This window comes from Taudactylus pleione, unplaced genomic scaffold (assembly GCF_031769625.1).
Source record: "Taudactylus pleione unplaced genomic scaffold, aTauple2 ptg000041l, whole genome shotgun sequence".
NCBI lineage: Eukaryota > Metazoa > Chordata > Amphibia > Anura > Myobatrachidae > Taudactylus > Taudactylus pleione.
In genome coordinates, this window is record NW_028284443.1 from 1,493,207 (window position 1) to 1,515,371 (window position 22,165).

Consider the following 22,165-nt stretch of genomic DNA (forward strand, 5'->3'; position numbering starts at 1 on the left):
TTTCCTCCTTAGTCAGGATCGGAAGTAGTCCTGCAGGCCATGTCACTGGCATGACTGACTCTCCTATCGGGGATTCCTCCAGAGGATCCTGCATTGCTACGCCTCCTGCTGCCGCTGCTGCTGTTGCTGCTGCTGGGAGTCGTTCATCATCCCAGAGAGGAAGTAGGAACACCACTACTTTTACTAAACAATTGACCCTCCAACAGTCCTTAGCGAGGAGGATGAAGTACGACAGCAGTCATCCTGAAGCAAAACGTATAACTGAGGCCTTGACTGCTATGTTGGTGTTAGACGTGCGTCCGGTATCCGCCATTAGTGCAGTGGGATTTAGACAATTGATGGAGGTAGTGTGTCCCCAGTTCCAAATCCCGTCTAGATTCCACTTCACTAGGCAGGCGATACCGAGACTGTACAGAAACGTCAGAAAAAGTGTCCTCAGTGTCCTGAAAAATGCCGTTGTACCCAATGTCCACTTAACCACGGACACGTGGACAAGTGGAACAGGGCAGACTAAGGACTATATGACTGTGACAGCCCACTGGGTAGATGTATCACCTTACGCAGCAACAGCAGCAGCGTCACCAGTCGCAGCATCTCAGAAATGCCAGCTCGTTTCAAGGCAGGCTACGCTGTGTATCACCGGTTTCAGTAAGAGGCACACCGCCTACAACCTCTTAGAGAAACTGAGGGAAATCATCGCCCAGTGGCTTACCCCACTTAGACTCTCCTGGGGATTTGTGATATCTGACAACGCCACCAATATTGTGCGGGCATTACATCTGGGCAAATTCCAGCACGTCCCATGTTTTGCTCACACAATAAACTTGGTGGTGGAGAATTTTCTGAAAAGCGACAGGGGCGTGCAGGAGACGCTTTGGGTGGCCCAAAAAATTTCTGGCCACTTTCGCCATTCAGCGACTGCGTGCCGAAGACTGGAGCGCCAGCAAACACTCTTGAACCTACCCCGCCATCACCTGAAGCAAGAGGTTGTGACGCGGTGGAACTCAACCCTCTATATGCTTCAGAGGATGGAGGAGCAGCAAAAGGCCATTCAAGCCTATACATCCACCTATGACATAGGCAAAGGAGGGGGTATGGACCTGACTCAAGCGCAGTGGAGAATGATTTCCGTGTTGTGCAAGGTTCTCCAGCCCTTCGAACTTGCCACACGTGAAGTCAGTTCAGACACTGCCAGCTTGAGTCAGGTCATTCCCCTCATCAGGCTTTTGCAGAAGCAGCTGGAGAAAGTGAAGGAGGAGCTAAGATGGAGCGATTCCGCTCGGCTTGTGGGACTTGTGGATGAAGCCCTTCATTCGCTTTGCCAGGATTCCAGGGTGGTCAATCTGTTGAAATCAGACCACTACATTTTGGTCACCGTGCTCGATCCTAGATTTAAAGCCTAAGTGGTGTCTCTCTTTACGGCCGACACAAGCCTGCAGAGGTGCAAAGACCTGCTGGTGAACACACTGTCAGCTGAAGCGGAACGTGACACGTCAACAGCTCCTTCTTCATTTTCTCCCGCAACTGGGGCTGCCAGGAAAAAACTTAGGTATCCTAAGCAACCCGCTGGCGGTGATGCAGGGCAGGCAGGACCAAGTTTGGACATCTGGTCCGGACTGAAGGACCTGGCAACAATTTCTGACATGTTTACTGTCACTGCATATGATACTGTCACCATTGACAGAATGGTGGAGGATTACATCGGTGACAGCATCCAAGTAGGCATGTCAGACAGTCCATACCTGTACTGGCAGGAAAAAGAGGCAATTTGGAGGCCCCTGTACAAACTGGCTCTATTTTACCTGAGTTGCCCCCCCTCCAGTGTGTACTCCGAAAGAGTGTTTAGTGCAGCCGGGAACCTTGTCAGCGAAAGGCGTAGGAGGTTGCTTCCACAGAATGTGGAGAAGATGATGTTCATCAAAATGAATTATCAGCTCTTCCAGGGAGACCAGCCTCCAGAACGTACAGAGGGACCTGTGGTGGTGGATTCAAGTGGGGACGAGTTAATACTTTGTGAGGATGAGGATGTACACACTGAAGAGGGTGAGGAATCGGTGGATGAGGAGGATGAGGATGACATCTTGCCTCCGTAGAGCCAGCTTGTGCAGGGACAGATTAATTGCCAGCTTGTTTTGTGGGGGCCCAAACGAACCAATCATTTCAGCCACAGTTGTGTGGCAGACCCTGGCGCTGAAATGATTGGTTTGTTAAAGTGTGCATGTCCTGTTTATACAACATAAGGGTGGGTGGGAGGGCCCAAGGACAATTCCATCTTGCACCTCTTTTTTTTTCTTTGCATTATGTACAGTTTGGGGCCTAGTTTTTCAAACTGCCACCCTGCCTGCCACTGCAGTATCACGCCTAGATGGGTCACGTGTTTGTGCCGCCCACTCGTATCGCTTAGCATAGTCATCCAGCTACCTCGGTGCAACCTTTTGGACATAAAAACACTATTGTGAGGTGTGAGGTGTTCAGAATAGACTGGAAATGAGTGGAAATTAAGGTTATTGAGGTTAATAATAGCATAGGAGCAGAAAAACCTACAAATTCTGTGATTTTAGCTGTTTTTATGCTTTTTTTCAAAAAAATACAGATCCAAAACATAAAACCCAGAACCCAAAACACGGAAGGGTGGTTTTGGCAAAACCAGTCCAGATCCAAAACACGAAGAAAGATCCAGATCCAAAACCAAAACACAAAACACGAAAAGTGGCCGGTGCACACCCCTAGATTGAACGATAACGACGTTGTTATCGTTCAGTCGTAATCGTTTATAAATCGTGCAGTGTTTGGTCATTAACGATCAACGATGCGCTCTCCCGCTGGTCGTTTGATTGTCTTGTCAGTCAACTGAACATGCAGGTCAATTTCACTTGATCTATTAAAGATAGTTTGTGAATCGTTTGCACATTGTTTGTAAATCGTTCAGACTGAAAGATAGCATTTCAAGGGAAAAAAATCAAGGGTAAATCGTTTAGAGATTGGTCAGGGAGTAGATCGTCTAGTGGATGTGCCCCTTTACTGTTTTGTCAACAATTCCTGGTCTTCTTTGCTTTACTTGTCCACATGAGCTTTCAGTTGCAGATTCAATAAAAGAAAAACATTTCAAAACTAGATCATTTCATGACCTCCGTCTATTGCAAAGTAATAGGTGGGCAGCAGTGTTACTTGTTCCACCACTGGTTTTCACCAGAGAGCCCCCAGTGAAATAAATCTTGATTTTAATTATGGAAACAATAGGGATCTACTGTAATAATAAACATATTGTTCTTTTTTGGGGGGTTTATTTCTAAATTTTCAACACTTTCTATTTGTTCCATTTCTTGCCCTGAGGCAGCTGTACATATGTTCTAAAATGCCTCTGCATTCATAATTTGTTATTTCCAGTTGGATGCTTTGCATTAATTTTGTTTCCTGTTCATAGTTTTTTATAAAATATCTTTATAAACACCCTTTAATTAAGACCCTTTGTACACTGCACATTTAATATAAATCAATAAAGAAATAATTTTCACTAATCCCTATGTTAGCTTTTCATTTATGGAAGACTGTGCCCTCTGTAATCAAATGACTTAAGAATTAACACAAACTTATTTGAAACATAACTTTAATTTGTCTGAAATAAATTATGAAAATGGCTATCGATTTCAATAAAATTAGCATCTATAGTAGATGTGTATTTGTTCATTATGAGTGTCAGTGGTATGCTGGAGAACATTTTAAAAAAATGGTGTATAGGTAACTGCAAAACAGAGTTAATAGCAAAAAATCGGATGCCATTATTCTAGTACAGTTTGTAAAATGAAAGCTTATAGATTTGTGTTATGCAACTAAGACAATTTATTTTATTAACAGTCATTTATATAGTGCACACATATTCCGCAGCGTTTTGCAAAGAACGGTTCAGTCATTCACATCAGTCCCTGCCCTAGTGGAGCTTACAATCTATATCACCTATCACATGGGCACACTAGGATTAATTTATATGCCAGCAGCCAATTAACATATATGTATATTTTTGAGTTTGGGAATAAACAAGGGCACCCAGAGGAAACTCCATGCAGCAGACTAACCATGACCAGGAATTGATCTCATGACTCCAATGATGCGAGGCAGTAATGCTAACCATTATGCCAATTGTGCTGCTCAAATGATGAAATAAAACATTTTCCCCAATATTAAAGCTCATTCATGTATGGCTCGTGTGTTTTGGGTAAGACACCATAGACAGAACAGGCTCTGTCTGGGTCTAACACAACTATTTGGACAATCCCTTCATGTGGATCCAATTTAAAATGTCTTACTTTTTTCCCTTTCAAGCCTATGATTTATGTAATTTATTGAGATTAAAGTTACCTCACTTATGCCTCCTCCCATAATCAAGGTGTGTTAGAATATTTGACCAAATGATTAGCAGAATAAAAATCATTAAATGTATAATGTATTCTAGCCAAGTAGAAGGCTGGTGTACAAGCAATATATCCTTAATCATGCCAAAAATCATTCTCATATTTCTGTATAGAAGATGTTAAATTTAAGTTGAAACATAGATATCAAGCATCCCTATAACAAAACTCACATGTTGCAATGGGCTACATGAAAGGGTGATAGTCATCCTAAGTATTTGCCCAGTTAGTAGTATCATTTTGTTGGTCCCAGGTCTGTAGATGTGCAAGTGTGATTTTGAGATAAGTATAGGTCTGGAGAAAACTCTTCACTGTTTAAGACACCTGCAGCACTCAAATGATCTAGGGGTTACACGCTTATAACCATAAACAAACTGTGAATATAACAAGTATAAATACATTCAAATGTGCTGTGTCACTAACTACAGAGAAATAAAGGAAATATATACTCTCCTTTCAACGTCAAAATAAAATGTAAGATAATGCTCAAACTATATGTGGAGAGAATAATATGGAGAACATAGTGCAATAGGTCACACACAATTTATTGTTTTCACATATACAAAACAGTACACCCACACAAGAATGGGTACATACAGTCAGGTCCATAAATATTGAGACATTGAAAGAATTTTCAGATTTTTGCCTCTATTTACCACCACAATGGTTTTGAAATGAAATAAACAAGATGTGCTTTAACTGCAGACTTTCAGATTTAATTTGAGGGTAATTACATCCAAATCGGGTGAACGGTGTAGGAATTACAGCAGTTTCAATATGTGCCTCCCACTTTTTAAGGGACCAAAAGTAATGGGACTATCAACTCAAAAGCTATTTCATGGACAGGTGTGAGCTATTCCCTCGTTATTTCATTATCAATTAAGCAGGTAAAAGGTCTGGAGCTGATTCTAAGTGTGACATTTGCATTTGGAATCAGTTGCTATCAACTCTCAATATGAGATGCAAAGAGCTGTCACTATCAGTGAAGCAAGCCATCATTAGGCTGAAAAATCAAAACAAACCCATCAGAGAGATAGCAAAAACATTAGGTGTGGCCAAATCAACTGTTTGGAACATTCTTAAAAAGAAAGAATGCGCCGGAGAGCTCAGCAACACCAAAAGACCCAGAAGATGACGGAAAACAACTGTGGTGGATGACAAAAGAATTATTTCCCTGGTGAAGAAAAACCCCTTCACAACAGTTGGCCAAATCAAGAACACTCTCCAGAAGGTAGATGTATATGTGTCAAAGTCAACAATCAAGAGAAGACTTCACAAGAGTGACTATAGAGGGTTCACCACAAGATGCAAACCATTGGTGAGCCACAAAAACAGGAAGACCAGATTAGAGTTTGCCAAACAACATCTAAAAAAGCCATTACAGTTCTGGAACAATATCCTATGGACAGATGAGACAAAGATCAACTTGTACCAGAGTGATGGGAAGAGAAGAGAAGGAAAGGAACTGCTCATGATCCAAAACATACCACCTCATCAGTGAAGCATGGTGGTGGTAGTGTCATGGCGTGGGCATGTATGGCTGCCAATGGAACTGGTTCCCTTGTATTTATTGATGATGTGACTGCTGACAAAAGCAGCAGAATGAATTCTGAAGTGTTTCGGGCAATATTATATGCTCATATTCAGTCAAATACTTCAGAACTCATTGGACGGCGCTTCACAGTGCAGATGGACAATGTCCCGAAGCATACTGCATAAGCAACCAAAGTGGAATGTTATGCAATGGCCAAGTCAATCCCCTGACCTGAATCCAATTGAGCATGCATTTCGCTTGATGAAGACAAAACTGAAGGGAAAATGCCATAAGAATAAGCATGAAATGAAGACATTTGCAGTAGAGGCCTGGCAGAGCATCACCAGGGATGAAACCCAGCGTCTGGTGATGTCTATGCGTTTCAGACTTCAGGCTGTAATTGTCTGCAAAGGATTTGCAACAAAGTATTAAAAGTGAAAGTTAGATTTAGGATTGTGTAGTTTGTCCCATTACTTTTGGCCCCTTAAAAAGTGGGAGGCACATATAGAAACCGTTGTAATTCCTACACCGTTCACCCGATTTGGATGTAATTACCCTCAAATTAAATCTGAAAGTCTGCAGTTAAATCACATCTTGTTTGTTTCATTTCAAAGCCATTGTGGTGGTGAATAGAGGCCAAAATATGAAAATTCTGTCAATGTCCCAATATTTATGGACCTGACTGTATAAACACACAAATATAATATTTTCTCAAAGTAGATGCAAGGTGGAGATTTACCAGAGATCCATAAAAAATAGGCCTGTTGTGAGAATGCTGGAGGTTTCCAGACACCTCAGTATGGACCCAACTCCACTGGATATGCTGGATAACTGCACCAATATATATATATATGAAGGTCTCTGTCACACCAATTCGTTTCGAGACGTAGGTCTCTTCCTCAGGGCAGTGTGACAGCTACTGAGCCTGACTTCCCTTTTATCCAATAGACCTCAATTACAATCAAGTCACATGATCTGGGGGAGGAGAAAATATGCACAACCCCCAATTGATTTAAAAATCCAGGCAAAATCTCAGCTCTATTTAAAATCCAAAGGTTGGGTTCTAAAATACTTATAAGAAAGTCACCTGAAAGCTTTGACTTCCGGTATAAAAGTCCCAGGTATTTTATGGTGAATGAACACATTTAAAAAGTTCAGAAGATGCGGCTAACAGTGACGGTGGTGCCCTGCACATCATCCCAGTGCCACGGGCTGCAACACCATCAGTAATCCACCTTCACCTTGCATTTACTTTGAGAAAATATTATGCTTGTGTGTTTATGTGTACCCATTCTTGTGTGGGTGTACGGTTTGTATATGTGAAAAATATTTTTATCTCCACATATTGTTAAAGCATTATATTAAGTTTTGTTTTTGACTGAGAGAACAACATTCTGTTGTGGTCCACGTTGGAAGGCGAGTATATATTTCCTTTATTTCTCTGTAGTTCGTGACACAGTGCATTTGAGTGTATCTGTACAAGTGTGATCTGCCTTTGTGACTTGTATGTGTAGTTTAAAAGCCATGATTTGGACTGTCTGTTCCAGACATAAAATGGAAAATATCAGGGTGTTTTAATAAGTAAGGTAACAAGACCTCTCATGTGTGTAATGTTCTCCATTTATTTCACTCTAATTTCCCACCAGGCCAGAGCAGGTTGACCACTGCTTCCGCTCATGGCCATTAGACTGCACCTCATATCGGTCATACTCTCCCAACATCATTTGTAAGCTGGCAGAAACATGGTCAAACATTGGGATGCATAGTGTGATAAGATTTCTGTGTCTTAAGGTCACATCAACAGCTGAAATTCATCACCAACTTGTGGAGATGTACGGTGATAATGTTATGTCACAGAAGCAGGTTTGATTTTTGAGCACTGCCTTTTTGAGCAGGACAGATGTTCAAGATGACCAGCGATCCAGCTGGCCAAACACATCCCACAGATGACAATTAGTGCTGTGAAGGTCTGATTCAGGAGGACAGACACATTTGAGTTATTGATATTGCTGATGAACTGAACATCTTAGTAGGTACTTTGCACAACGTTGTTTATGAGCAACTTGGGTACAGGAAAAAAGTATTCACACTGGGTACCAAAGCAACTCACAGAAGTTCACAAAACCAATAGGCTGGGGTTGTCTCTCATGCCATTGACAAGGTGCCATAAGGAGGGAGTGCAGTTCCTGCAGCATATTGTTAAAGGTGATGAAATGTGAGTGCATCATGGGATACCAGAGATGAATCAAGCATCCATGACATGGAAACATGCATTGTCCACACTTTCAAAGAAATTCAAAACAACTCCATCGGCAAAGAAGGTCATGGCGACCATGTTTTGGGAACATAAGAGTGTGCTTCTTGTTAATTTCCTCACTAAGGGAGATACTGTGAATGCTTCCGCTACTGTGACACAGTGGGTCAGTTGCGGATGGCACTTAGTTGAAAACGACCTTGTGCAGTAGCACACAGGCGTCGCATTGCTGCAAAATAACACCAAGCCTCACTCAGACAGCTGCTTGTGTGAGTTGCTACAGCGATAATATTTGGAGGTACTGGACCATCCTCACTACAGCCCTTAACTGGCACCAAGTGATTTCCATCTCTTTGGACCATTGAAGAAGCACCTGGATGGAAGGCGATTCACAACCGACGGTGAAATTCAGGAAGCCACCATGTCCTGGCTTCAGGCGTTTAGCACTGATTTCTTATATACCTGGATAGATGCTTTGGTGTAGCATTAGATCAAATGCTTAGAAAAGTATAGCGTTCTGCCTTCACAGCCTGCGGGAGCCGTTCTCACCCGCGGGATGCAGTGTCCCGCGGGTGGAGAAACATGCGGTGACCCGGTCACCGCCGGAGAATAGACGCCGGGCGCATGCGCCCGGCATCTATTCTCCCTGTCTGCAGGGCTTGGGGGCTGCCCGGCGTGTCCGTAAGTGCCGGGCACGCCCCCAAGAGTGACGAAAAGGGGACGCGTCTTATAGACACGCCCCCTTTTCCGATGACCGCGCCCCCTTCTCGGACGCGCGCGGGCCTTCGGCGCGCGCGTGGGCATGCCCTCTCTAGCTCCGGCGCCCTGCCTCCCGCCGGAGCTAGAAGGAACACTAAAAGTATATGTACTATGTGGAAAAATAATCTGCACCAAGGCCATACTATTGATTATACATACGAGTTGAATAAATGTACGCAATAAGAGAGATCTTGTTACATTATTTATTGAAGCACAGATATATATATAGATAGAGAAAAAGATCCAGCACTCACATTTGAAGTAGGGGCATCTACTGCAGTGCTCTCTAAGGCCTAATTCCAAAATTGTGGAGCGCCCAAAATTACCAAATTAATTCCTATAGGAATAATGGCGCTCTCCAGACTAATTGTAAAGTATACTTTTCTAAAACATTCATTGTCCAAAAAAATCACATACCAATTACATACAGTACCAACGTTTTGGTATGTATTGTATTAACAAATGCTTTGTTTAAAAAATATGGTTTTCTTATACTGTATATAGGGTAAAGTGCAAGACACTTAGTTTTGCTGGCAATTATTTTCTCCCAATAATAATTCTGCCCTCGTATCTGGAAAACATGTGCCTTGTTAAGTAAATTAGTAAAGTAAATTAGTGGTGTGTACTCTGCAGATATTTTGAACTGTACTATGAACTTTAGTTATCTTGCTTCATGAAGGACATACTGCTGATGACAAAGCAAGAATGATTTGTCACACTCAGTGTAAGAGTGATTCAAGTACAGTACTTTGGAATACACTAACTAAGAGAGAGGTTTTGAGAAGGAGACATAATTAACATTTAAGAGTACCTAAGAGACTTCTACTTGCTTTGACACCAGTATTTATTTTACAAAGAAAGTCATATTGGAGGGTATAGCTTGCAAATAATTAAGTGCAAGTCGTAAATCAAGACAATTAATTTTTTCCCCATTGAAATGTAGGAAGATATGGAGTAGGCTGCGGAGTGCATTGAAAATGCATATCTATATGTAACTCATAAGAAACTTGCATTCCTTAAAAGATGAATAGAAGGAATTGCAATATAGTTTACCCTTCTGAAGAAACCATTTAAGTGCTTAAAAAATAAAGTTAGTATTTGCTGCTATTTGGTCAAAGTTACACTTGTATACAGTATAATGTGTAGTATTACAAAATATAATGCTTTGATAATCATTCAGTAATTTAAAATATGGAACGGTTTATTTGCATAGTAATTTTCTCCTGCACATACGTGTGCTTTGCCTACTTTTACTTATATGTGTCCTAAATAATGTGTGTGAATCTGATAAAGCCACCTACAACTGTGAACTTTTCTTTACTTTTGGAACATGTTTTCACCTCTAGAAATCTTGTGTCCTAAAATTGCATAGGGCAACAGATATGGAGGTGGAATAAAGGAAGTATATTATTGTTTTTTGCTGGTATATTCTTGAGCAGTGTTGAGCAACAAGCTGTCTGGTATTTATTTGCCCTGCTCTGACATATTTCCTTTGATTTCATATAAAGCAAAAAGTTACTGGAAGAGAGCAGTCATCTTCCGTATTATGTGACCATCCCTGGACTGCTGAGAGGGGTGTGCGGTGGTGGGGGGGCTGTGGAGGTTTAGGGGGTAGCGGGTCACTCACAACCAACTAGAGGAGAAGGGAGTGTAGTGCGTTCTTTACTACTGTATACGTTCTCCCTCTTTCTTCTGTGGTTTGTATGTTCCAGATTAAAGGTAAAGGCCCCTACACACTACACAATATATTTTATGATTTGTTTGATTCCGACACATCGGAACAACCATTCGTTAAAAATGTGTAGTGAGTATGCAGTACATTGTGTAGTGCGTGCTCCTGTGGGGTTGTCAGCCTCATCGCCTGATTTTTATACATACAGTACAGTATGTGTGGGCAGCACAGATGGTGTAGTGGTTAGCATTACTGCCTCACAGCACTGACATCATCGGTTCGATTCCCACCACGGTCCTACCTGTGCAGAGTTTGTATATTCTCCCTGTGCTTGCTTGGGTTTCCTCCAGGTACTCTGGTTTCTTCCCACACTCCAAAAATATACTGGTAGGTTAATTGGCTCCCAACACAAATGAACCCTAGTGTGTATGTATGTGTGTGTGTGTGAGCACGTGATAGGGAATATTGGCCCTCATTCAGAGCCGCTCGGTAGCGGCCATACGCTCGTTCCGAGCGATGTTCGCACATCTGCGCATGCATACGGTTTTTAGTACGCCTGCGCGAACCAGTCAGTGCGGCCGAAAATCGTTTGTACGCTATATAGCGAGTGCCTGCTCTTTTGAGTGACAGAATGAGGCGTATGTGGGTGGTAACAGGGGAAGGTGCTTGTAAACGGGGGAGTGGAATTCGAACGCAGGCGTGCTTAAAGGTCAAAACGGGCGTTTTAAGGGAGTGCATAATTAATACAGCAGCGTCATTGACCACGTCACTTGGTTTTTTTTAACTCAGAACTGCTCGCAAAATAGCAGTTGAAAAAACCAACCACAAGAATAGCGAGCAGTTCATACGTTGTACGATGTACTCGATTAATCTAATAAATAGCGGACTTGACGTATGGTGCGAGCGGCCAGGAGGCGTTTTTAACAAATAAACGAGCGTATGTTTTGCTCGCTCGTTCAGACTTAGAGGTGTGAACAGACTGCAATTTGCGAACGGATCATTTGAATAGCCACCCCTTGTTTTTGAACGAACGACCGCAAATAGCGAACGGCTCTGAATCAGGCCCTTTGTTTGTAAGCTCCACTGGGGCAGGGACTGATGCGAATGGCCAAATATTCTCTGTAAAGCACTGCGGAATATGTGTGCGCTATATAAATAACTGGTAATAATAATAATAATACAGTAAGATCAGGCGATGTGGCTGACGATCCCATGCAGCGCTATGCAGGGGGCATATCAGGTGGTCGGTAGGTCATTGGACTGCCAAGTGCGTATGGACCGCCCTATATGTTGTCCCATCGGTGCTGGGATCATGGGCAGACAGTTGTTTAGCTTGTGTACCAATCTTTTAAGTATTATCTACTAAAGGTTATTAGTTTACCTAGTGAGTATGGATATGTAGGGAGATCTTCAAGGGGGGGGGGGGGGAGTTGAGGAAATCTCCCTAGCATATGGGAAGGTATGGGTGGAATGTATGTGCCATTTGGGGTGCATACGTAGAGGTCTGATTGGGAATTTTGGAGAATGTGGAATGTGGAAAATTTTTATGTCAGATCAGTTTTAGCGTTTGTGGGGGCCTTTAGTGGTAAGTGGGGAAGCCTAGTATGTATGGGCATTTTAGAATGGGTAAATTGTTAATGCAATAGTCATTTTTGGACTGACTTTCAATTCATGAGATTAAGACTAATGTGTGAGACCCTTTTGAAGATCGGAGTGCTGCACATGTGATGTGGTACCTGCCATCAATGTTCTAGAGTAAGTTATGTTTAACTTCCAGTAAGCCTATATTCATTTCAGTTACAGTATCTTGGTATAATTTACTTTAGCACAACTAGAGTTCATCAATGTAATATATGCAAAAACAACATCCTTCCTTTGTCTTAAGTGCGTAGAACACAGGTAAGGAATCATAGTGCTAAGTTTCATATCCCAAGACAATCAAGTTTAGGATTTGCATCTGTCTGGAACTAAGTACAGATCCAAACATGGCCTTTTAGCCAGTACCCCTAACTTAGTTCCACTGCAGCCAGAGAGCCTAAGGTGGTAGAAAGAATATGCAGCACATATGTACCTTCATATGGTGTACACACAGGGGTGCTGAATTAGCCTTTATCTGAACAGGACAGGACTCCCAGACACAGCTGATAATCACATGACAAGGACACTATGGGGTAAATTTACTAAAGTGAGAGTTTTTAGAAATGGAGATGTTGCTCATAGCAACCAATCAGATTCTAGCTATTATCTTCTAGAAGGTGTTAGTTAAATGTTAAGTAGAATCTGATTGGTTGCTATGGGCAACATCTCCACTTATAAAAACTCTCACTTTAGTAAATGTACCCCTATGCCTGACATTCATATGACCAAAGCTCTCGCAACTGGGCGAAGAATCATTCATTGTTTTAAAAAGTAGTCCTGGCTCAGGAATCAGCTCTTTATCTAAGGTTTTGGAGTCCTTCCCTAAAACTAGCTACTGAATCATCGGGCAACAGTCATACAATACAATGTATTTTTTCTATTTGTTCTAAACACACTATAACTAGCAGCGCCAATTTTTTCAATAAATTTTGCATAACGGATATTTCTTTGGATCTTTGGGGAAAGATCTTTATTGAAAAGGCTGCAGCATAGTTTTGAAGCGCCCAAGACTTTCTTCCACCTTGTTGTTGTATACAATACAATGTCACTTACACACTCAGGGCTTGATTCAGCAATCCACACAGTTGTGGCAGCGTATTTTGCAGTATTCGAGGGAGGTATAATATGTAAATGCTGGTTTCAGCCTTCTCCCTGTGTACTAGTGTGTGCCGGAATTCGCAAGCCCTGAGACACCGACTTTCATTTCCTGTTCACACCGGCGGTTCTGGACAATCCACCATTTATGCACCATCATGTTCATCATCAATAATTGCACAAGGACATCTGAACATGACCTCAGTGGCTGCAGCTCTGCGTCTGAGAATGCAGCCGTCTTCACTGACACACCCATGACACTCCCTTAAAATGCCCACACAATGGATTTTTTTGTTCACTATAGGCCACCTCCCAGGAACGTCTATTGTTTTGCCTCTCGGTTTCTGATAGTTTCTCTTGCGTACGCAGCAGCTTTTTTGTGTGTATACTCAGGGTAACACATGCTCCGTAGGGGTGTTTAGAATAGTCTGCCCATGTGCAGTAGCAAATAATCGCTCAACTAAGTGAACAACAGCATTGGCAGGTGGTTTGTCTGCACCTCTGAATCATGACCTCAATGAAGAGGCAAAACATGAGTGCAGTTCACAAGGAGTAAATTTCAGTTGAAAACAGCTACTGGTGTGGAGTTTCCCTTAGTTGAGCTCTATTAAGCAGGATGCAGATAATTCAAACCTTGAGCGTCTTTAGCTGTGGTGCGAGTAGACCCCCAACTTCAGGTAAATGGAGGCACAAGGTTTTACTTTGGGAACACTCTTAACCTTTGTGTTGCTAAAATACAGACTCTATATTGTATATACAATTCTGTGATTTAAATGTTTTGCATTCATTTAGTCCCCTGGGAGGGGAGACATTTTCACTGTTACATAGCTTAGCTAAGCATCTTAGCAAATATAACACATGAACGCACAAAAACCAATAGGAGTCATGTTTATATATTTGCCCAGTTTGAAGTACAGTTGTCATTTGTTTTCTTAACAGATTTGGTAGGGATCATTTATCCCCAAGGGAGGATGATGACATGTAAGAGTGGGAAAATATGGCTGCAAATGTTAAAAGTGCTGAGAAATCTGTATAACAGTGCTTGCTTAGGCCTTGTATAGATTGATATTAGAGCTATAATTTCCTTTCATTCTTGTATAATGTTATTATCATAAACTGCTGCATAAGTATTTTATAAAAAATATGTTTTGCTTGATAGATGAACATAATTAAATTCGCCTGTTCATTCATTTTGTGCAAATGCTTATTTCTAGTGAATTGGAAATTTTAAATTTAGAATTATTGCTAACCAAATTACTTTTATCTGCAAAAGTGCATCTGCTCACAATTACTTACAAGAAGGAAGAATTATTTCGCTTAACACTTACCATTTCATTTTTGATCAGTATAACTTATTAGTAATGCTCATAGTTTAATAGACAATTATTCATAATTGTTTAAGTACTAGTGAACCTCAAACTCTTGCAGTGCTTATTGAATCTTGCAGTTGAAATAATTATGGTTAATACCAATGATCGGATTTCATCCGGGCTGCCATTAAGGCAGTATAGGAATGCACCACGTACAGATTTCATCAGGTCTGCCATGTCATAGGCCTACCCTGTCTAAAAAAATGTCTCCCCCTCTTCAATGATCTATGATAACCAGTGGCAAACGCAGGATTTCCAAAGGGGGGGTTCCAAATGCTTAATTTTAGAGCAAGTGTGGCCTGTCAATGAAGAGGGCAGAATTAGTACTTAACCAACTTTAATAAGCGTCATACAAAGTGTATTGTGTGTAATAATTCCAGCATATACAGGACCAGTGATCACAGTAAGCCATTAGATGTGGCAGTATGGCCATCCTGCCTCAGCTGAATGTATTTATTTTAGATGTGAGCACCATTCCAGACTATTGGAGCAAGTCCGGGAGCCTGGAGGAGCAGCAGAATAACCTAGCACTGCCCTGGACATATATATACATATTGGGCTCTTTAGCAGTGCATCTTTAACAGTGCATATTTTCCAGATCTTCTAGTTGGTGCACAGGTTATTTATTACTGGCTAATACATGTTAAAAGATCCACAGGTGGTGCTAATTTTTTCATTTGTGATACTGAGAAGAACATGCAGCATTAGAGACATTCTATTATATTACTATTTCTATTGTGATCATGGTGTGGGCTGGGGAGGGGGGTTTCCAGGCAGACGGAAACCCACCTCTGCGTTTGCCTATGATAATTGTTACAATATGTGGTTCCTTTCTATGTTCAGGTAGTGAGATAATAGATAAAAATGTATCTGATGGTATATAGTGCTTTCCTTCCTCTTCCCCTTTGTCTTTTTGTGTTTCTAGTAATAGATAGCAGAGGTAGTGGTTTATTGTTTCAGTAGTGCAGGTTTTACTTTGGAGATCCTGGCAACATATTGGGCTAACTACCTGGGGTACACCAGCCTGCTTCCTTCGGGAGCCGGTGTGGTTGTGTAGTAAATTCAAACTTGGCATTGTCTTTTGGACTTTGGCTTCCTGCGCATTTGTGGTAGCCGGATGAAGACCAGGCTAATTTACAGCGCTCCCAGCCTTGGAGTAACATTTTACCATAGCCACAGGTATGCAGCAACTGTTAATGTAGCCTGCGTAAAAGCCCAGACAGCTGAAAGTCACCCACATTAGTGAAGACCCTACATTATGGGGGATTGATTCTGTATACATTCGTGCTTCAGTTAGTTTACTAATGTCACTTAAGGGCTTGTTACATATGTGGAAAGGCACCAAAGTAGAACAAAGGCATGATGCGCAGTGACACCCCCAAATGTGCACAACAGACTATGTGTTATACGGCCATACTCATTTTTCAGATTTGTGCCTTTAGTGCGCACAGAAAATTCCCAACTATGTGCTCCCCAATAATGGGAGGTATGCCATAATTCCAATTAGTTTATTTTATGTCATGTTCATCAGCATATGATATACAGTCAGGTCCATAAATATTGGGACATTGACAGAATTTTCATATTTTGGCCTCTATTCACCACCACAATGGCTTTTAAATGAAACAGACAAGATGTGCTTTAACTGCAGACTTTCAGATTTAATTAGCAAAAGCAACCAAAGAGTTTTTTTAAGGCTAAAAAGTGGAATGTTATGCAATGTCTCTGCATTCCAGACTTCAGGCTGTAATTGCCTGCAAAGGATTTGCAACAAGTATTAAAAAGTGAAAGTTAGATTTAGGATTGTTTAGTTTGTCCCATTACTTTTGGCTCCTTAAAAAGTGGGAGGCACATATAGAAACCGTTGTAATTCCTACACCGTTCACCTGATTTGGATATAATTACCCTCAATTTAAATCTGAAAGTCAGCAGTTAAAGCACGTCTTGTTTGTTTCATTTCAAAGCCATTGTGGTGGTGAATAGAGGGCAAAATATGAAAATTCTGTCAATGTCCCAATATTTATGGACCTGACTGTAGCACCCAGGAAAGATGTGCATTCAATATTTGTATCATGGGGGTAAAGGCTTCAAGAAGAAGATATTTTTTATCATTATTCCTTAACAATTACCAGACCAGCAAACTGATGAAGTTACTGCTGGCTCACCTGGCATGTATTAAAGGTCTTAGGGCCTGATTCAGAGTTGCATGCAATGCCGATGTTTTCGCAAATGGAGCGATTGTTTGCCACTGCGCATGCGTCTGAGTCACACTGTGCATGCCTCATGGTACTGTAGATGTTTGGGCCCTTTTTAGAAAAGGGGTATATACTATTCATGTAGTGGAAAGTCAAGCAAATAAAAATATTCTAAGCTCTTAACCAACTGCAACATTAAATCAGAAACCATCACTTTTAAGAAATCAATAAATACCCCCCTCTGCAATCACCCACTAGATCAATACCCCCCACACTGCAACTATCAGCAATACCACTCACATAACATCAAGAAGTAAGTCGCCCCATAGTAGACATAACAGCATTCAGGAATTCTCCCTGCCCTCCATATTACAGCAATCAGCAATACATTTGACAAAGTACAGCTTTACCCCTCAGTATCTCCATAGTAACCGGCTAAAACACCACCACATTGTACAGCAATATCACTACTGTCCCCACACTACAGTATAAAAGACAATCTGAAACTACATCAATGTTAAGGGAGGTTCTACAGTGTTTCAGATAGAAAGCCATGGCACAGAACAAAATTCAGGGAAACACATACCAAAATATTGCAGTGTTTGATACTATCTATTTAGCATAATAACCATTAAACTGAATGTGAGTTTAAAACATTAATACATGTTATTCATCATAGTATAACTATAAAAGATTATATATTTATCTTATGAAATTATGTTAAAAGATATTTAACCTCCATAAGGTGTCTATAGCAACAGTAAAATGAGAGCTATTAGAACAGAAGCACATTGAAAATAAATGGTATGTGAATAAGCAACTGGGGTATGATCTACTTTAGTAACGAGGATAGAATCAAACCATCATATAACAATAAGAAATGTACTTCTTATCTCCACATAAATCTCTGTTGGGAAAATGACTTATAGATGATGGTATCGCTGTCACACTAACTATAACAACAAGAGTTGTAGGAATGCACAGCAACAATTCAGGCATTAATCAGTTGTCAGTTAAATACATTATTCCCAGGGCAGCCAGGGAGGATAATGTTCTGGCATATGATTCCCAGACTGGCCGCCCACACTGTGGAACTAGCTATGAGACTATAGTATAAGCTGCATTTATCAAGCTCCGTAATAATGAGAGGAATGAGCAGCCTGGACAAGTGGTCCATAATACTGAATATACAGTATCAGCCTTTTAGATGAACAGGACAAAATTCTCTTAGCTTAAAAAAAATAGATCAGTGGCTTGTCAAATAAAAGCAATAAATATCATGACAGTTCCGCAATAGTGCATATTTTCTAAAGTTAAATTGTTTTTGTATCTTCTCTCTGCAGTGTGGTAGCTTCCAAATTTTAAGCTCAAAAAGCTTACTGCACCCCTCCCTCTCCACCTGATACTAGTTTTTTTATTTTATTTTTATAAAGTAAATTTTTGAAAAAAAGTTACCCGGCCGACAGGTGGCCCCATCAGGCCAGTGGGCCACGGGGAAATTTCCCAGTGACCCCCTATAGCCAATCCGCCACTGTTGTAAGGTAAATATGGCTGTGGTTGACAACTGTTAAATTAAGTGTCTCCTTGGTTATATGGTGTAGAATGAATAATTTTCAGTTTAACAAACAAGCTATTTTAAAATTGAGTTACTAAAAATAGTTCTTAATAAACTTTAGATGCTTCTAGTTGTCTCTATTGTTATAGAACAATATTATCACCGCAAAACCAAATGTAGGTAATTTATTGTCTTTATTTGATTATTTTCTTAATAAGATTAATATATGTAAAGATTTGCATACATTTCAAATAAATTGCCTATTTGTTTTTGTGTTATTTTATTAGTTTATTAATGTAAAGCATCATGAGATGTAACAAATGGTTTTATTCTTGCTTTTAGAACAAGTGCACAGGCATTTACATCATTATGAGGTTGAATACCTGCAATTTGCTTTCCGTTGGATGAATAATCTATTGATGAGAGAGGTTCCCCTGCGGTGCACTATCAGGCTGTGGGATACATACCAGGTGAGTCCACACAGCAGGTTACCCTCTTGCATGTACTTTCAGGTGCATATACATCTGCTCTACAATTTCCCATAATATTGTTGCTGCACACTTGAAGTGAAGTCGGTGAAATTCATAATCCGCTCAAAGTATAATGTATATGTAAATATATCATACACAATTATACCCTATAAATGCACATCTTGAGTCACAGACATCAACTTGCTAATCATTTCTCTACAGTATCCTGTAGAAAAGAAACCTTGAAGTGAAAGGATCATATTCTGTATAAGTATGACATTGTAGTCATTTGTTCCAGATTTTTTATTAATCTCTTGCACTTTGCTGAAATTCCATCCTTTTTATTCTAATAAAAGTATATACAAGTGAGGGTTACAACAATGTTTCAGAAATCATTCTTGCAAGTGAAAGAAGAAAGATTGATTTTCCCCTTGTTGCTACAGGAAGAATATGTAAACCATGACAAACCTCTGTGTTTACTTTTTATAGTTCTTTACCCATATTAGATATATATATATATATATATATATATATATATATATATACATTTTTTTTTGTTTAATTATTACATTTGTGTAAATAATTGTCTTTTAATAGTTCTGTATATGATTCATAAACCAGTCCTACTTGGTGTGTCTTTAATTGAATTTCAGATTTTATTTCTTTTTTTTTATGTTCTGTCTGTTTGAAGCCAAGTTCATAGTGTACTCTTCATATTGCAAGAGGAAGATTGTGAGCAATTATTTTACATATTTTTCTGATGTAGGATAGAGTCACGTTAATTGACTTTAACTGCAGTGGTTATATTACTAAAAATCCCAGTAGAACATTGTTGCAGATATGTTCCCATAGACATCCACTGAATGTTGCTAGAGGATGTCACACCTGCAATTTGCATGTAGACTTTTGGTCAATCGCTGCTTATAGCTTTTTATCCAGCAGATATACTGTAATGCTATTGTAAAATGATGGAATGCACTTGACCTATACCCTGACATTTTAGGGAAATATAACATACATGACTTAGCTTTGTATTACATGTATTTCTGTTTCATTGTTGCAACCTTCCTATACATTTATGATATGTTTAAGAGCAAGTAAAGCCAGTATTTGACATTAATATTTACCGAAGGCTGTGCATTTCTGAACTTATTATACGTGTAACAATGTAGCCAAGCTATATATGTGCACTATGTACTCTCTAGTCTCTGCGGCAGGTCACCATTTTCGGGAGGTGCTTCTCTAACTAAACAGACACAGTTTGATTGACAGTTGACTGATTTACTGTGCAGACATACACTATGTTAATTTATTTATTTATACAGAGGTTCAGGTCCAGTGATGGCATAGTACCTGAAGTGCCTGTAGAATCAGATTTTTTACCTTGTTCTTATCCCATTAGAACACTGTGCTAAAGATGTATAATTAAATTCAGCTGCCTTAAATGAAGTGTGGTGCTAACACTTCATTCATGTTCAATGTTAACATCTTAATATTTTTTTTTTACTAAATGAACTCGATATAAATGAGAAATAAATATATAGCTATATTAGGTGCACAGAAACATTTGGACATTTGTGACTCTTGCAGCATTATTGTTTTATATATATATATATATATATATATAAAATTTTTTTGTTTTATTTTTTTTGTTTACATTAAGTTAATACATGTACTTAAATGTACACAGGTGAACTGCAGGTTCTTTCTTCACCTTCTGATACTACACATCTGACATCATTTGCAAATGGCCCTTGATTAAAGGCACAATCTTGCCTGGATTTGCTGCATAGCTTTAAGCCTAAACTGTCTTGATTAAGGTGTGACTGCTTTCTTTCTTTTTTATCTTCTCCCCAAAGGTTTTCCTTATGTTTTCGTAAAGCCATAATAACATTATTTTAAATTCTAATTTTCTTGAACCAGAGAAAAGCAAAACAATGGTCAATGTGTGCTGCTAGACATCCTCCTTTCTACTTCTTTCTCCTAGTATTCCAAAGTCCTTTTCTCCTTTCTCCAATTGTCTATTATTAAGGTGTATGTAGGTGCATAAACCTACATTTATTGATCTTAAGGTGCGTACAAACACAACGATGTAAGTAATGAGCCATTTTTGTTGAACGATTTTCATTCAGTTTTTTCCTTGAAAAAGTGACCGAAAATCGTTTTACAAAGTAGTTGGTTTTGCTTTACTTAATAAACGATTTTCTGTGTGTTGAAGGAAAAATGTTGCAACTCTTATTGAAAATCGTTCAGTTGGCCAGTCTAACTGAACTACAAACTACAATCGACAAACGTGAACGCGCATGAAAGATAATCGTTCATCGTTTATCATTTTACACTGAACGATTTTTTGAACGATAACGACGTCGTTATAGTTAAATCGTTCAAAAAATCGTTGTGTGTGTACGCACCTTTACATTTCATCTGCAATGCCATGGCCCAGTTTGCATTATTGTTTAAACTTTTATACATTTTGTACACTTTACTTTCCCTCCGTGTTTGTGTGGGTTTCCTCCAGGTACTCCGGTTTCCTCCCACACTCAAAACATATGCTGGTAGGTTTATTGGTTCATGACAAAAATGAACCCTAGTGTGTACGGTATGTGTTTGTACATGTGGTAGGGAATATAAATTGTAAGCTCCACTGGGGCAGAGACTGATGTGATTGGGCAATTATTCTCTATAAAGAGCTGCGTAATATGTGTGCGCTATATAATTAAATGTTAAAAATAAATAAAACCAAGTTCATAGCTATTAATAAGATCAAATAATAAAATATGACATGAGCCAATATGAAACAATAACAAATACCCTTAATATATACCTTTTAACCAGTTCTCTGCCCAGGTATGTACTACTTTCTAGAGCGAATATTATTTTTTAATATAGCAGATTGTTGTGGGGAATAGTATTAAACCTTAATTTAAAAATCCAAATTTCATTTCAATTGTTTTAACAAAATCCAGTTTGAAACTAACTTCCTCTTAAAAACATATAATATTTGTTAGACACAAATAGTCCTTCATGAAACCATACTGACAATGTTTAACAAAATTATTTTCTTCAGTATATTTCAGAAACACGTTCCTCAGATCTCTGATCATTAAACAAAACCAAAATTGCTATGGCTGCTTAGTAATACTCAGCTCTCCTAAGATACTGGCCGGCAGCAGTAAGCAGAGATTAACCGCGTCACTGGCCTGTCAGGATCCCTTCT

At 39.7% G+C, this 22,165-nt stretch overlaps 1 protein-coding gene across 1 annotated transcript in view; it reads left to right on the forward strand.

Moving 5' to 3' along the window:
- TBC1D22A (TBC1 domain family member 22A) overlaps positions 1-22,165 on the forward strand; it is a 731,641-nt gene that overhangs the window by 459,192 nt on the left and 250,284 nt on the right. The window contains exon 11 of the mRNA XM_088455938.1: positions 18,821-18,948. Within this exon, the coding sequence (XP_088312064.1) occupies positions 18,821-18,948 (128 nt within the window). The remainder of the gene's footprint in view (positions 1-18,820; positions 18,949-22,165) is intronic.